At 39.5% G+C, this 14,775-nt stretch overlaps 1 protein-coding gene across 4 annotated transcripts in view; it reads left to right on the top strand.

The window, feature by feature from the left end:
- Positions 1–14,775, top strand: part of atrnl1a (attractin-like 1a) — a 286,426-nt gene that overhangs the window by 77,520 nt on the left and 194,131 nt on the right. For 2 of the 4 annotated variants that reach the window (XM_072677371.1, XM_072677373.1), the window contains exons 16-19: positions 1,358–1,571; positions 1,713–1,901; positions 12,967–13,185; positions 13,883–14,020. In XM_072677371.1, coding sequence (XP_072533472.1) covers positions 1,358–1,571; positions 1,713–1,901; positions 12,967–13,185; positions 13,883–14,020 — 760 coding nt within the window. Of the gene's footprint in view, positions 1–1,331; positions 1,572–1,712; positions 1,902–12,966; positions 13,186–13,882; positions 14,021–14,775 lie in introns of those variants that run through there. The other 2 variants (XM_072677372.1, XM_072677374.1) reach the window with 2 other exon arrangements.

Raw genomic sequence — 14,775 nt, 5'->3', positions numbered from 1 at the left:
GAGTTAAGTAAAGAAGTGTGGTGTAATTTGTAGTGGATTACTTGTTTTTGAGGAACCGTTCCAACACTGATGAGAGAAATCTGTTCCTGCTTGTTTTGGAAAGGTCTTGGGTGAAGGGGATCAAAAACAAATGTATTTATTCTTGATCTACTCGTGTCCAGGGACTTAATTGATTGATGACCATAGTCTAAAATCTTTCAGACCTTTCCCACAATCCGTTCCAGTTTCCTTTTTGTTTGAGAGTTTGTGTTGGCTGTGATGGATAATGTCAGAACGTTCTGGATGATGGCAGAGTGGAACTGCTTCTGCTGTTGCTTCTATACAGTCTCTCAGCTGTCTGAGGAAATAGACTCCCTGTAGGCTCCCTGTAGTCTTGATGGTCTAGGTAGTGTTCATTCACCTCTACAGTGAGCTGCTGCTGCTTCTTCTTAGGTATCTGAATGAGTATGTGACTGGTATTGGTTGGCTATAAGCTCTTATGGGGTCTTTTCTCATGAGCTCATGATTTCTAATGATTTCTGTTGATCATCCACTTGTCTGCTGTTGCTTTGGAAGGTGCTGATGAATTAATCTTGCACCATGTCAAAACATGAGCCCCTCTCTTGCTTGTGGTATACGATGTAATTCCCCGTTTAGTGATCTGTTTAGTGATGGATGGGTGCGTCTTCAGCTTATCTGAGAACTGTTTTGACCGATGGATTTGTTTATGAAGGTACATGAGAAGGAGGGAGAGATGTGAGGTGTGTTAAGTGACAGCATTTGGCGCATAAGTGAATGGGACTGACTACCTGTGTTGTGTAATGTAGGTCAACTACCATGTTCTGGAGCCTGAAGAACCCGGTCAGCTGGGTTACATGGCTACATGCAGGCATTATTATTATTATTATTATTATTATTATTATTATTAAGCATTAGGAGACTCCAGATGCTGAAGAAAATGGAAAATAAGTGGCAGGTGGAATTGTTGGAATGGTTGGCGAACTGCAGTGGATCCATATGTGGAGATCTGTGTAGTTCCAGGTGTGCAAAATTTAGGCTACAGATGTAAGAGCAGCCAGCCTGAAGTCATTAAAATATATGTTTTCTATACTTTTATAGCAGTGGGAACTGAACTGACAGCACGGGCTGGCATCTTTTTGTTGTACTGATAAATCCAACCAATCTGATAATGCAAGAAAATGAAATTTGTCCAAGGTAAATACAAATATTACAGGTCCATCTTTTAACCATGTCCTAAAGCAAGAGTTTCTAGTCTAGCAGTATAATTATAGCAAAATTAGTACTCGGCATCACACACTGGACAACTGTAACTAGCTGTAGTCTCTCTGTAGTATCTCTGTTTTTTCTTTTTTGGCAGAAGCTGTCTCCCTGGGTGGGTTTGAGGAAAATAAACATATCTTACTGGGGTTGGGAAGACTTGTCCCCCTTTACCAACAGCACGCTCCACTGGTTACAAGGGGAGCCCAGTGACTCTGGCTTCTGTGTGCACCTGGAGAAAGCTGAAGTGGTTGGACTCAGAAGTAAACCCTGCACCGCCAAAACAGATGGTCTAGTCTGTGAGAAGCCCATCGGTGAGTGTTCTCTTATTGAACATTTACCTGTAACATTTCTTTAGGTTTGATAGCAGTGGTTTAATAATGAGTTTGCCAGTACGGGCCATGCCTGAGGGAGCTGTGAGACGATCACTGTATTTCTGAATTTGTGTCCAACAGCTAGTCCGAACCCGAGTGCACTCCCTTGTACGATGCCCTGCTCTCTACGCAGCACCTGCGATGACTGCACCAGCCAGGCCACGGGGTGTGTTTGGTGCAGCAACACTGAACGCTGTGTGGATTCCAATGCTTACGTCGTCTCCTTCCCTTATGGCCAGTGTTTGGAGTGGAAGACTGGAGACTGTAGATGTAAGTTGCACACACTCAAAATCCAACATCCCGACCTCACTAATGCTCCTGTTGTTGAATGCAGTCAGATACAGCTGTGCTCTGAGATCTAGTAAAAAAGCCTTCCTTGAACAACTCCAGCAAAAGCAGGACAAACTCTTTTAAATACTCTAGATTTCAGTAAAACAAACAACAACAAAAAATGAGTGGGTGTCCCAATACTTTTGTCCATTTAGTGTATTAGACTTCAGAAAAAACTACAGATGAGCAGGTGTCCCAATACTTTTGTCCGTATGGCGTACCATAGATTAACCAGCCTGTAGTACCTGCACTTGATGTTGGACCATTTTAGTCCGTAATCTTTTTTTAAACGTTTAGATATTTCTCTTTTGAAATTTATGCAAATGCCTAATTAGGAATAATTTATTGTTTTAATCAACAATCCACCGTGTCCAGTTTTTCATAGCTTTTGTAAATGTGGCACTGCTGCTGCTTTGCCAGGCCAGTGTGTTCCAACTATTTTGCAATCCTCAGAAAATTCTAATATTGCAGTATACTGTTTATCATACCTCATGAGTTTTGAAGTGCAGTGTGTTTGCCATGTCACTCACCTTTACACCTTACAAACAAACCAACAGTGCAGACACCAGTGAGACAATACAGTCAGTTTATCTGTATTTATCTGTATGCACACACACACACACACACACACACACACACACACACACACACACACACACTTCATCTGTGCCTTTTTCTTTCACTCTGTCCGTCCTATCACTCTCTTCCTCCATTCCTCCCATCTGTTGTTATTAAGGCCTGAGGGAGATTGAGTTCTGTTAGAGCAGACACTGTAAATTTCCAGCCTGCCGCTCAGGCGCTCTCACTATAAACTCCTCCACTCGAAAATCCATCAAGTATCGACGTCTGTCCAGCCCTGCGCATGGGAACACGTTCCAGAGAGAGATTCTGCTCTGATCTTAGATCATCCTCATTCTCTATCGGACTCAACTCCTGTAGTGCACTATGAGCACGTATAGATCTTCCTCTTCAGAGTAGTGTACGTGATCGAGATACGTTCTGAATGGAAAGTTGGCCTTCGTTTTGATCAGTTGTCTTCAGAAGGCAGTGAGATTTCCTCTATGACTGTTGCTGTTTATTATATTAATTATTGATTATTCATTTTGATTGTTACTGTAATAAAAGTAGGCATATTTACAAATTGAGGATGCACTGGGAAACCTTTAATAATACTAAAACAAAGACCTGGGGATATGGGTCAGCATACCCTTAGCATAGCATAAATAAATAAATAAAAATTATATATATATATATATATATATATATTTTTTTTTTTTTTTTTTTTTTTTTTTTTTTATTCTAATTTGGTTCTTGTGTTACAACCAAAAAAGAATTGAATGTTTTATGAGCTATTTTCAAAGGTATTTAAATTAATATATATATTATATATAATTATATATTTTATATAATTTTTTTACTTTAAATTTTTTCCCACCCCAATTAAATTTGTGTCTCTTAATACCGAGTATCATTCGATATCAATCCAATCTGATCTTTGTGTATAAATAACAGCCACACAGTTTAGATCAGATGAGCTGCTGATTAATCCTTTAAGTAAAATCCTTTATTTTTAGTCTCAGTTTCTATAATCAGACTTTCTGGACTGACTGATTTAGTTTAGTTGAGACATTTCTATATTTTATAGTTTTATAGTGTTTAATATCTGCTAATCCAGTCTGATCTCCTCCCTGACCAATCAGCTGCCAGCTCCTTTACAACACTGCAGTCTGATCACTTCCTGTGAGTGTGTGTGTAGTGGTACACACTCTGGACTGATATCTGTGGTTGTTGGTCTACTGGTGTTTAATAGCTGATTTACGGTGGGTGAATGGGCTGTGATTCGGGTATTAGCCTTCACAAATGTGAAAATGGTTTAAATGTGTTATTATTCTTTGCATAACAACAACAAACCTAGAAAAAACGAATAAACAAAAAGAAAGCTTTTTCTTTTTTTTATGAGCTGCTTCTTATTTTGAAAGCAAATTGAAATGAGAATATGAAATATGCTTAATTATGCTGATTTCTTAGCGAATCATTACTGATTCAACAGGAAAATACATTTGAATATTTATTTAATTGAATAATCAATACTGTCTTTTTACACTATGGCCAAATAAATACAGGCATCCCACTACTAAGCCCATTCACCAAGGATTTACTGATCCTCATCTGGATCCATTGGTTATTGCTTGTATCCTCACCACTTGAACTACTGATCTCTTGTGTGTTGTTATCCTGGATGTTGACAGTAGGGGGTCATAAATAAGATTTATCATGAAATAAACATCATTAGGGTCAACTCTCAGTTGGAAGCAGGGAGGTTCGGCTATATAAGAATGTTGATGAGGGTTCAGCCTCGTTTTTCTATGGGGGAAGTTCAGCCTCATTCATTCATATCTACCGGCAAAGTAAACATTGTGCGGCAGTTCCCTGGTCTGAAATTCCCTACAGATATACCTGTTGTGATGGAGGATGATTTAATTAGAGAAAGTGCAGCTTTCATATTTAAACAAAGCTCCAGACGGAGATAAAGAAACGTATTGTGCCTGACAGCACAATAATATGCACCTAATCAAAATGGAAATGAGTGTGACTACGCTGGTTTAGTATTCTCTGCAAATGCGGTCTTTTGAATCTAAAAGCCGAGATAAAAGGAGTACCTCCCTCGTAACGTGCCATCAAACCGCATGGCACCCATGTTCATTGTGTTGCAAAGTTATGGTGAAGCTTCAGTGTGATGTTACTTCAATTTGAGCAGAGCTTGAACACACACACACACACACACACACACACACACACACATATATATATATATATATATATATATATATATATATATATATATATATATATATATATATATATATATATATATAAAGCTGTATCACCCTAACAGCCATTATTCTTTCAGGCTCAAATGCTTCAACATTCGCCACACAGTTACTCTCCAGAAACTTGCCATCCAACTTCATGTTGCAGGAACTTTCTGTCGTGAACTTTGAAGCAGGTCTTTTTGATTCTCCATGCACACGTACAGCTCTGTTTCTTCTTATTTGATGGTTACACTTTCTCTGACACTGATGGGAGTGTTTTCAGGCAGCAGAATCGAGATGTTTTCCTGTAGCCAGCAGAGGTATTAATCGGTTGAGGCCCGGGGGGAGGTCAGCCTTTCCAATCAGACTTCACACTTTCAAGAATGTTCCCCTGAATGCAGTGGAATTGTGAACACAGCTGTACATTAGTGGCGGTTCTAGGTGTGGGGGGGGCTGAAGGCGGCCAGTGCCCCCTCACAACATGCTTGGACCCCCCCGGTGGCCCCCTAAAGTAGACGTGGATCTCTTCAACTTCTGTGAACACACTGCGACAAAGCAGCACAGTAATATAAAAAAAATGTTTTCTAGTTTAGGCGGCGGACCGAGTTTCCCTCGTGGGGCCGACCGTGTTTCAGTGGATTTATTTCCTATGACCAGCTAAACACATCTAAAAAGAGAAACAAAGAAGAACTAAAAGAAGTTAAAGTAAAATGTTTTGTCAAAATTGTTCATATTCCATTTTTGATGGTTTGTTGCATAGCAAGTTATTTTAATACCAAGCTGTGTGTTTAACAGAACGTTTTACTTTGTTAATCCCGAAATAAATTAAGGCAAAGATAGCAAGGCAAACTCTTCGCAGTGGTGGTTTGACACTTGTGGTTTTGCTCTTTAGCTATTTAAAGGGTGATGTTTGTTAATCTATTTGTAAAAGATGAGAAAAAAACCTGTAAGAATTCTGTTGGAAAGAAAACATACAAACTATAGAAGACAGCTGAAACTGAAAAAAACTTTCTAAATGATAGAAAAGACATTGATTTGTTAAGGTGCTTGTATGAAACAATTAGAAATATAGGATTCAGACTATGTAAATTTGTGAAATTGTAACTTAAAAACTGTATAAAAAAATGTTGACTGATATTGAACGTATACATTTGTTTCCTAATGCCTGCAATGCACCATAATCTAGAAAGCAACCGACCCCTCTAACATAACCACTGGTCCTAGACCGGGCCCCCCCCAGTTGAAATGGTCTAGAACAGCCACTGCTATAAATGGGCGGCTCATTCTCCCAGATGGTCAGATACTGTATATCAGGACGCAGTTCAAACTGACTCTCTGTTCTTTTTGCTTACTAAAATACATGTATGAAATTAGGGATGTCCTGATCTAGTTATTATAATGCCCCCCAATCAGATCTCTCTATGCTGAGTATTAGCGGATACCGTTGTGAGGTGGAGCCGTCGTGAAACCCACCGATCGGGGAAATTTAAAGGCCAGTGCCACACCTCGAACTCTGTCATGCTTCTAAAACCATTGCTGAACAGCGTGTGCAGTGTGGCAGGGCGTGTTAACACTGCCATCTGGGAACACCATTGCCATGAAGTGGGGTACCTGCTCTGCAACAGTTTTTAGAAATGTGGCAGATATAAAGTCGACATCCGCATAAAAGGACAGACCAATGTTCTCCCAGAACGTTGCTCAGAGCATCACTGCAGCCAGCTTGTCCTCAACCCTTTAGGCACTTTTGACAATGGATCCACCGTGTTGGCTACAAGATCAAACTATTCACTTCCCCTCTTAGATGTTCTAGACCTTGATATGTGCTGCGGATGTTGTGACTTATTAGTGCTATTTGTGTCATTTATGATTGGTCATAAAGTCTCCAGTTCACTTGTTCCCCCAGTCCATTCCACTGAGCAGCCAGTACAAGCCTGGGGTTTTGTTTTCAGAGAGCTTTTCTTAAAAAATTGGGAAATAGACCCTCTGAGCAAGGTCTGTGCTCGATTAAAAGTTTTAGAGGTGCTAGTGCAAGACAGTTTTCCTTTTCTTTTCTTTTTTTCCTCTTTGCGCCTACAGAGCAGTAATTAGTAGCTGAGGAAAGTGAGGGGTTGTATGTGGCCATAAAGTTTTTGGGATATTAAAAAAATTGCATTTATAAGTTGTTGTCCCGTTTTTTTTTTTTACTGCATCCTTGTGATATGGCTTTTTAAATTGGGTCATTAATTTGAATGCATTGTATTGCATTGTTAAGGATGGTAGTCGTGTGCCATTAAGTGGAGGAATATTAGGTTTGCTAATTACTGAAAATGGAAGAATAATGGGGTTGCTAATTTGCTCATTCATAAGGAGATGAAACCATTAGCTTTTGCTTATTTGGTGAATTGATAGTGGCTGTAGCAGGTTTTCTGGCTTTGTCAGAGCAGGTTATGTTTGTTTATTATTATTACTACTACTACTACTACTAATAATAATAATAATGCTTAGGTCTAGGGCTGCATAGTATAATGTTCTATGGCAATGTGTGCATGCGCAGTAGTCAAATTGCAGTACATTCATAAGTCCCATATCGACTAGACACATGGTATATACCAAAGTTTGGTGAACTTTTTGTGAAATCTGGTATATTTTTTTAAATATGTCACAGAAATAAATATGTATATATTGCAAAGTCAGTATTTTCCATTATCATGCAGCCCTACTTGGGTCTCAGATCCCATCTTTCTGTTGATTGCTGGTCAATCCTACTAGACAGTGCTACCTGTATGCTGTATATGAGTACAAAAAGCATGTAGCAGTTAGTCATAGAATAAGGATGACTGCTTATGTTCTCTCAAAGTTTTAACTGTTTGCAATTAAACAACTTTAGGGAGTTGTACAGGATGTGTTATGACTGCTCATGACACCGAACTGTGTATTGATCAGTGTGATTTGATCAGATTTGTTGTGTGTTCTGTAAAATTTGGTTCGCCAGGGAGACTTCTTTCCCCGGATGAAGAAGGTAAAGCATCAGCTTTTCCAGTTTTGTTTCCTCTAAATATGATCTCCCTGCACATGCTAAGCAAATGCACTTGGCTTAGATGTGGAGTAAATGGGCTTTGTTCTGTATTGTTCATACATTTGGTATAATTCTACCTAATGTATCGAGTTTTAGGAGGTTTTGAGTTTTCCATTTCTCTGATTACAATGCTTATACAGCTCCAGTGAGCCTCTAGCAGGCCTTCTGTTTTGCTGTCAGCATCCAGGTTCACTCACTGTTGATATATATGAGTTTAGGTTTTAAGAGGGTCTTGACAGGACTTTCGTTGGATCTTACAAAGGTAAATAATTTTGGTCACCATTAGTGTAAACTTCAGGTTCTCACTGCTGCCCAGTGGCAGAAGTTAAAGAAGCTCGAAGACCAGAACCAGCCGGGTTCCAATACAGCTTCTACCCTCAGACCATCAGGCTGCTGAACAGCCAGTAGTACAGTGTATCAGTCCGGTCTGTCACACTGCTATCTCACCCCATGGTATCTCATTACACCTCTACCCCATACACACAAACTCTGCACCCTGCATTTACTTACTTACTTACTGGAACTGCGACCAACTGTCCAGTCACACCTCACCCACCAAAGACTTCTTCCCATTCACACTACACTCCCATTCACATTAATCCAGTGTCTATATGTGAAATGTAATGTAAACATCTATATATATACACACACACACACACACACACACACACACACACATATATACATACATACATACATACATACATACATACATATACATACATACACACACACACACACACACACACATACATACGCATTGTGTATTTACTAAGGGTTTCACTTCCCTTTGCCTTTTGATTTAAAGCTGATGCTGTATTTAACCACGTCAGGGATGTTCTTATTATGGTTTAAGGCAGATCGCTATTACAATAACTGGCAGTCATAGTTGGCTAGTCCTCCTATAACTATTAAGACTCGTTGTTCTCATGATTGACATTTTGTAAACCTGAATAAAACCGGACAAAACTAAGATTTAAATATAGGACCACGACGGCATTGTTTACCAGCTGTGCATTCTTCTTTACAGGCCTTCGTATATAACGTTTGCGTGGGTGTCAGTGGCTGGGGGTGAGCCTAATTCTTCCACAGCTAACCGAATGCTTAAACAGAAGAACGTAGGAAGAACTCGGCGAGAGTGAGCGAGGGAAGGGAAGAAACCCGTGTTTGTAATTATAAAGAGTTGTGTGATTATGAAAAAGCCACGGCGGCTAAAAATGAATCATTGTGTAGCGTCTGAATAATGCAGCAGGAGTTGGCTTTGAGAAGAGAGGAGGTGTTTCTGGGTAGAAAGTTCAGCTCACACATCTGTGCTTTATGGAAATCCAGACCCAGTATGCAGAGGAACATGCAAATTGTGCCAGAACTTGCAGCAACAAAGAGCACTATTTCAGAAAAGTTTTCAAACCTTTCTATTCGTGTGCTCTTTGAGGTGTAGGCTGAAATTGAACACGCCACAGAAATGCTGTGGTGCTATCTGGGTTGACAGCTATTTATCTTATCCTTCTGCGCTCAGGTTGACACTGCTCACCCTCGCGTGTGTAGTAACCTTTTGAAAAAAAATTCTTATGACGGCCGGTTCACCTCCTTTTCACTTCAGTCAGTACTACCTGGGGTACTTCACACTCAACATAAGGTTAGGTTAGCTGCAGTAGCAGTGTAGGATGGATTGATGATTGAAATGATGGGGAATGGGAATTGTTGTTAGGTATATGCACTGACACACATGTAGTCAGTGGTGGTGGGCATTTCCATTCTTATTATTAATAAAGTGGGTAAAACCATCACCCCACACATGAGAAATTAGGGGTCGATCTTCTGTCCAAAGTGGTTTGCCTGTGCTACAAATATAATTATATAATAATAATGAATTCGATGTTGTGACAAAGGTCAAAAAATTTGAAATCACGCAATCATTTTTGTAATGTTATATTTAATAATAACTTATAGAGAGTAGAACTAATAAATCATTATTATTAATTAATATTAAAAATAGATATTTAAGGCAGTAATTTGACCATGATGAACAATTAAATGTAATGTAAATGAATTTAGGAAAATTTGCTATTTATGTGATGCTGCTAGTCATGACCAGGACTCTCCTGAAAATGTGATTTTAAATAGTGAGGTTTTTAATTCTGGTTAAATAAAAGGTAAATAAATAATAATTAAAAAAATACTGGGAAGTTATTTGCCATGGCATTTGATTACCATTTTTAAATCATGAACAGGGTTCTCACATGGGTTGAATACCTAGAACTGGAATCCCCAAAACATTTTTCATGGAAAGCTACTAAAACATCCTGGAAATGGTACGACGTATCTATTGAAGTATGCATTGCTGCGTTGTCTTATGTAGACAGATTTTTGTGGGCGTGAAACATGAACACACACCAACATGTAACACATCTTACAGCATTTAACTAATTACACATAGAAAGTCAGTCGAAGCGCTTAATGCAAATCTGTGACATGAGCGGGATATTGCATGCATTTGCAAGGCGAACTTGTAAGCTTTGCTCTATATTTTCTTTAGCTTTTGGCAGTCAGTTATATCTTTTATTCCCAACTATAAGATAGTATCTGATCTAAGCATCTGCTTCAGTTAGTGCTGTACTGTCTTGGGAAAAAAAGTAAATAAATACGTAAAAGAACTACCATTGTAGTGCTGCGGCAGTCCTTGCAGCCCTACAGTGCTCTGCAGAATCGCTACTGCTCTTGATCACAATCACAAAGCTTTAGATTCTTCTATAGCTGCATTTGTCATTCTGGACATTCCCACAATTTACCTACAAAAAGTTTACTACTCATTTTTATCATTATTAAAGGACTAACACATAATAATTGCCTTGTTCTGCATTTATTAGCAAACACATGGGAATTTTTTTTTTATTGTTTGATTGGAAGTGCATTGATCAGTGAGATTATCCTCTTTTCCTAGCATCATCACAACTTATTCAACTTCCAGCTGAATAACGCTGTAGTGTCATATAGAAGAAAAGTCCCACCTCCTCTCTGAAAACCTTGTCTTTACGTCCACCATGCCCCTTGACCCCTATTCTGCACAGGGACCTATTAGACAAGACCAAGCGGAGAAGGATGCCTTCATGGACACTTACTGTTTTGTCCTTTGGGTCCGAGTTTGTAGCAGCAGGACGAAAAAGAGGAGATGAGGGCATTGCTGATCGAAAACAATATACTGCCAATCAAGTACTAAAACTCTCATTTGCATTCAGAAAATCCACTTGTAAGATCCTCTTATGTCTGTCCCAAATGTCCGGTACATTGAATGTCAATTGCATTGTACCAAAACCAGTGAATCTACCATAAAAATCTAATAGCATGAAACTCAATTTATTTTGAAACAGAAAAGGTCAGCACAGTACAGAGGCAGTAGCTAATGCCCAGGGAAATATCCCAACACTCCAGAGAAGTCAATATGAAAGAATGACTTATGGCTGGCTTTGTACACGGTATCTGGCGAATAGCCTTATAACAGTATGAGCGAACCGTGATGATATGTGAACGTCTGCCTGTTATTAACCCTCAGAAGCAGAGCATTATTGATTTCATTTCGCTGTACTATTTAAATGATATATTTTACTTTCCATTGTGTACTGACATTTTTACACCTGTATTAACAACGTTAATAATATTTAATTTATTCAAAATATATTAACCATGTAAAAAAAAGTTTAAGTAACCAAAATGTGAAAATCTTCTGCAATTTTTAGTAAACATGTAAGTGTAGGTAACAAGGTAAGTGGGAATAATCCATGTCAAAACAGCCAAAATAGTTCTTTACTGTTGCAGATTTATTACAGTAGTACAGCTTCTGTTGTTACCTGGATTGCTTGTGTGCAGCTACAGTTATTATAGACATTATAGAACTAACGGAGACCGAATCTGCTGTTACAAATATTAAAAAACTACAGGACAAGGGGAAGAAATGGACCAATGGACTGCCATTTATAATCTATTGTATTCATACAGTCTACTGCTTTTGTGAAGCTAACACTGCAGCACCAAATCAATTCATCCACATGAATATAAATGTATGTATCTCTTCACACGGTGCTCTAGGACACTTCATAGGGTCTCATTATAGAGAATGTTCTGAACGTTTCGATATTAAACATGTTCCTTTAAAGGCTAATTTACCCCCTTAATCAGCCCATGAACCGAAAGCGTTTATGCAAACTTCTCTTAGCAAAGAAGAGCTCCACCAGTTTGTACAGAAGTCCCTGTAGTTACTGAGTAATGCACCTTAGTGTGTGATTAGCCTTTCTGCGTGCGTTAAAGGGTTAAGACTTGTACTGCAGAGAGTTGAGGACACATCTAGTAGATCAGACTCTACACTTTTCACAGTTTCTCTTCTGCGTTCAACGAGCTTATCAAGCCCCCAGCTCCGCACTTCTGTTATTGTTAATGATAGCAGCGATTTCTCAGAGTTAAGTTGCGCATCCATCATCATTTGCCCTCCAGGTAAGGGCGCGGAGTTGGCGGTATTGTAAATGTCAGAGCCTGATAGACTGGCAGTTGTCTCATTTGAAGGTTTAAAAGTGCTACTCCGGCCCCAAGAGGCTGAGTATAAAGTACATCAGTGCGAATGTGAACTCTTTGTGGTGTAAAGGATTGGCAGGAAGACACGCATAGCCCCACGGTCCCTCTCTCCTCTCCTATTCCTTTTCTTTTCCGTTTACTGAGCACCACCTGTCCTTTTTTACGCTTGCCTGCAAAAGACCGTTATGGCCACTTCTGTTGTGCCATTTTCAAAACAGAGACCAAGAACAAAGAAATGTAAAAAAGAAGACGAAAAAATAATAATCCCTTTCATGTTAAAGTATTTCACCCTTCAGTGGATTGAGTCAATGCCTGCTAAGGGCCAATGTGTGTGAAATTCATCCTCTGTTAGGCTGTTTTGATCTAAATGCTTCAGCTTCTCATGCTGCAGTTGTTTCATTTGGATTATTTCCAGCTAACATTTCGAGCTGCTGCACACACTGATGCAGTGTGTATCAATTTTCGCTTCTTTCCTGTTGAATCTGTGACTCTCTTCCTCTGTTCTTTTTTTTTTTTTTTTAATGAAATGTAATCTGATTTTGCGTTTTCTCTCTGTCCCGCTCTCTTTCTCTAGTTCAGAACTGCTCAGGTCTGCAGTCTTGTGCCGAGTGTTTGGAGCAGCTGGCCTGCGGCTGGTGCGGAGACCCCAGTATGACCGGTCAGGGCCGCTGTGTTGAGGGTTCCTATCGTGGGCCTGTCAAGAGACCGAACAAGCAAAGCCATGAGATGATGCTGGATGCGAGCCTGTGCCCGAGAGAAAGAGGATATGACTGGGTCTTCATACAGTGCCCAGGTGTGCCTATATAAACGCATATATGGAAATACACAGGGGATGAGTGTGAACATTCAAATATGCAGAACTCCTCTTAGTATTCACTGACACAGGCCTTTAAGAACTAAGCCTGGAAGTGGCTGTCTGGACATGTCTTGTTTTTAGATGTAAAGTAGTGATACAGTACACCATCTGCTAGTGTTTTAAATCACCTATATCAAATTTCCAGCAAATATTGAATGTTTAACATATTGTTTAATATTAATTTACAATAATTCATATTAAATATAAAAAATAACTGCACAGAAATCCCCCAAATCTGCATATCTGCCCTGTTTTCTGTTTTTCCTGTGTCTGGAGCCCTTTTCTCACCTGGCTTTGACCTCTTAACACTCCAAGGTATATTACACACTAAGGTATATTACTCAGTAACTACAGGGACTTCTGTACACACTGATGGGACTATTCTCTGGTAATAGAAGTTTGTAGTAACACTTGCCCAAATCTACCTTGAAGACTCACTCAGACAAACAAAACAAATGTCTGATGACCTTCAGTCAGTTTACACTGATAAAACGGACAGGCAGTCAGCTCTGTGCTGTCTACACACAATAAACATATATAAAACCCTGAGTTTTATATAAAAGTGTTGCCACTTTCATGCCCAACCCTAATAATTGCACACATTGACAGGAGTATGTCTTTCTCTGGGTTTCAGCGTGTCAGTGTAACGGGCACAGTACCTGTGTGAACACAAGTGTGTGTGAGCAGTGTATGAACTTCACTACAGGACCACACTGCCAATCCTGCCTACCAGGCTACTACGGGGACCCCACGAACGGAGGGAAATGTCAAGGTATGAACTGTGTATTATGCATAAGAATGTATAGTTACAGTACCAGCATATTTGTTCTACTTTAACCCCATTTGGTATTTTGATGGAGAAATGCCACCTTTAGTAACAGCAAGAACATTTAGTTTGATGTTAAAAATGTTTAATTTAGGTTAGCATTAGCTTAGATAGCATAATGGCACTGTACAAGCCTTTGCTTTGCTAGCTCGGCTACAGATACACTCAAACAGCTGCTAACAGTTGACTAACTGACATGAGTATTGACTATGGAAACTCTGATAGAGCAGAAATCAGAGATCGGTTCTGCTGTGTTTGGACTGGATAGTCTGCTATTTAGGCTTCGATAAGTTAGCTAGCAGGCTAAACACCACAGCACAGACAGTGTTCCAGTTAAATAAGTCTCAAACTACACATGTTTAGAGGATGAAGCCTCATTTTGTGAGAGCAGAGAGTCGAGTGAATGGTCTTAGGGGTGTTTTCCACTGAACTGACCTGAAGGCTGGGTTAAACAAAAAAAAAAAAACACACACACACACATAAAGGAGTATCCCTTTAAGAAGTGTGGGAATCTAGACATAGCTCTTCATTATTGTGGCTTTTCTGCTCACTCGTTGTACCTTTATTGCTCTCAGAGATGAAGAGCAGACAGCGAGGGAGGTGATGTAGAGAGTGTGTGAGCACGGGAGATGAGGAGAATGATGCAGAGAGTGAGGGAAAGAGATGGAGGCGAGAGAGAGACGATGAGGGGGGTGTAATAA

The sequence above is a fragment of the Salminus brasiliensis genome, chromosome 4 (assembly GCF_030463535.1).
Source record: "Salminus brasiliensis chromosome 4, fSalBra1.hap2, whole genome shotgun sequence".
NCBI lineage: Eukaryota > Metazoa > Chordata > Actinopteri > Characiformes > Bryconidae > Salminus > Salminus brasiliensis.
The sequence above is the reverse complement of the archived record's forward strand: the minus strand, read 5'-3'. Positions and strand labels throughout refer to the sequence as shown.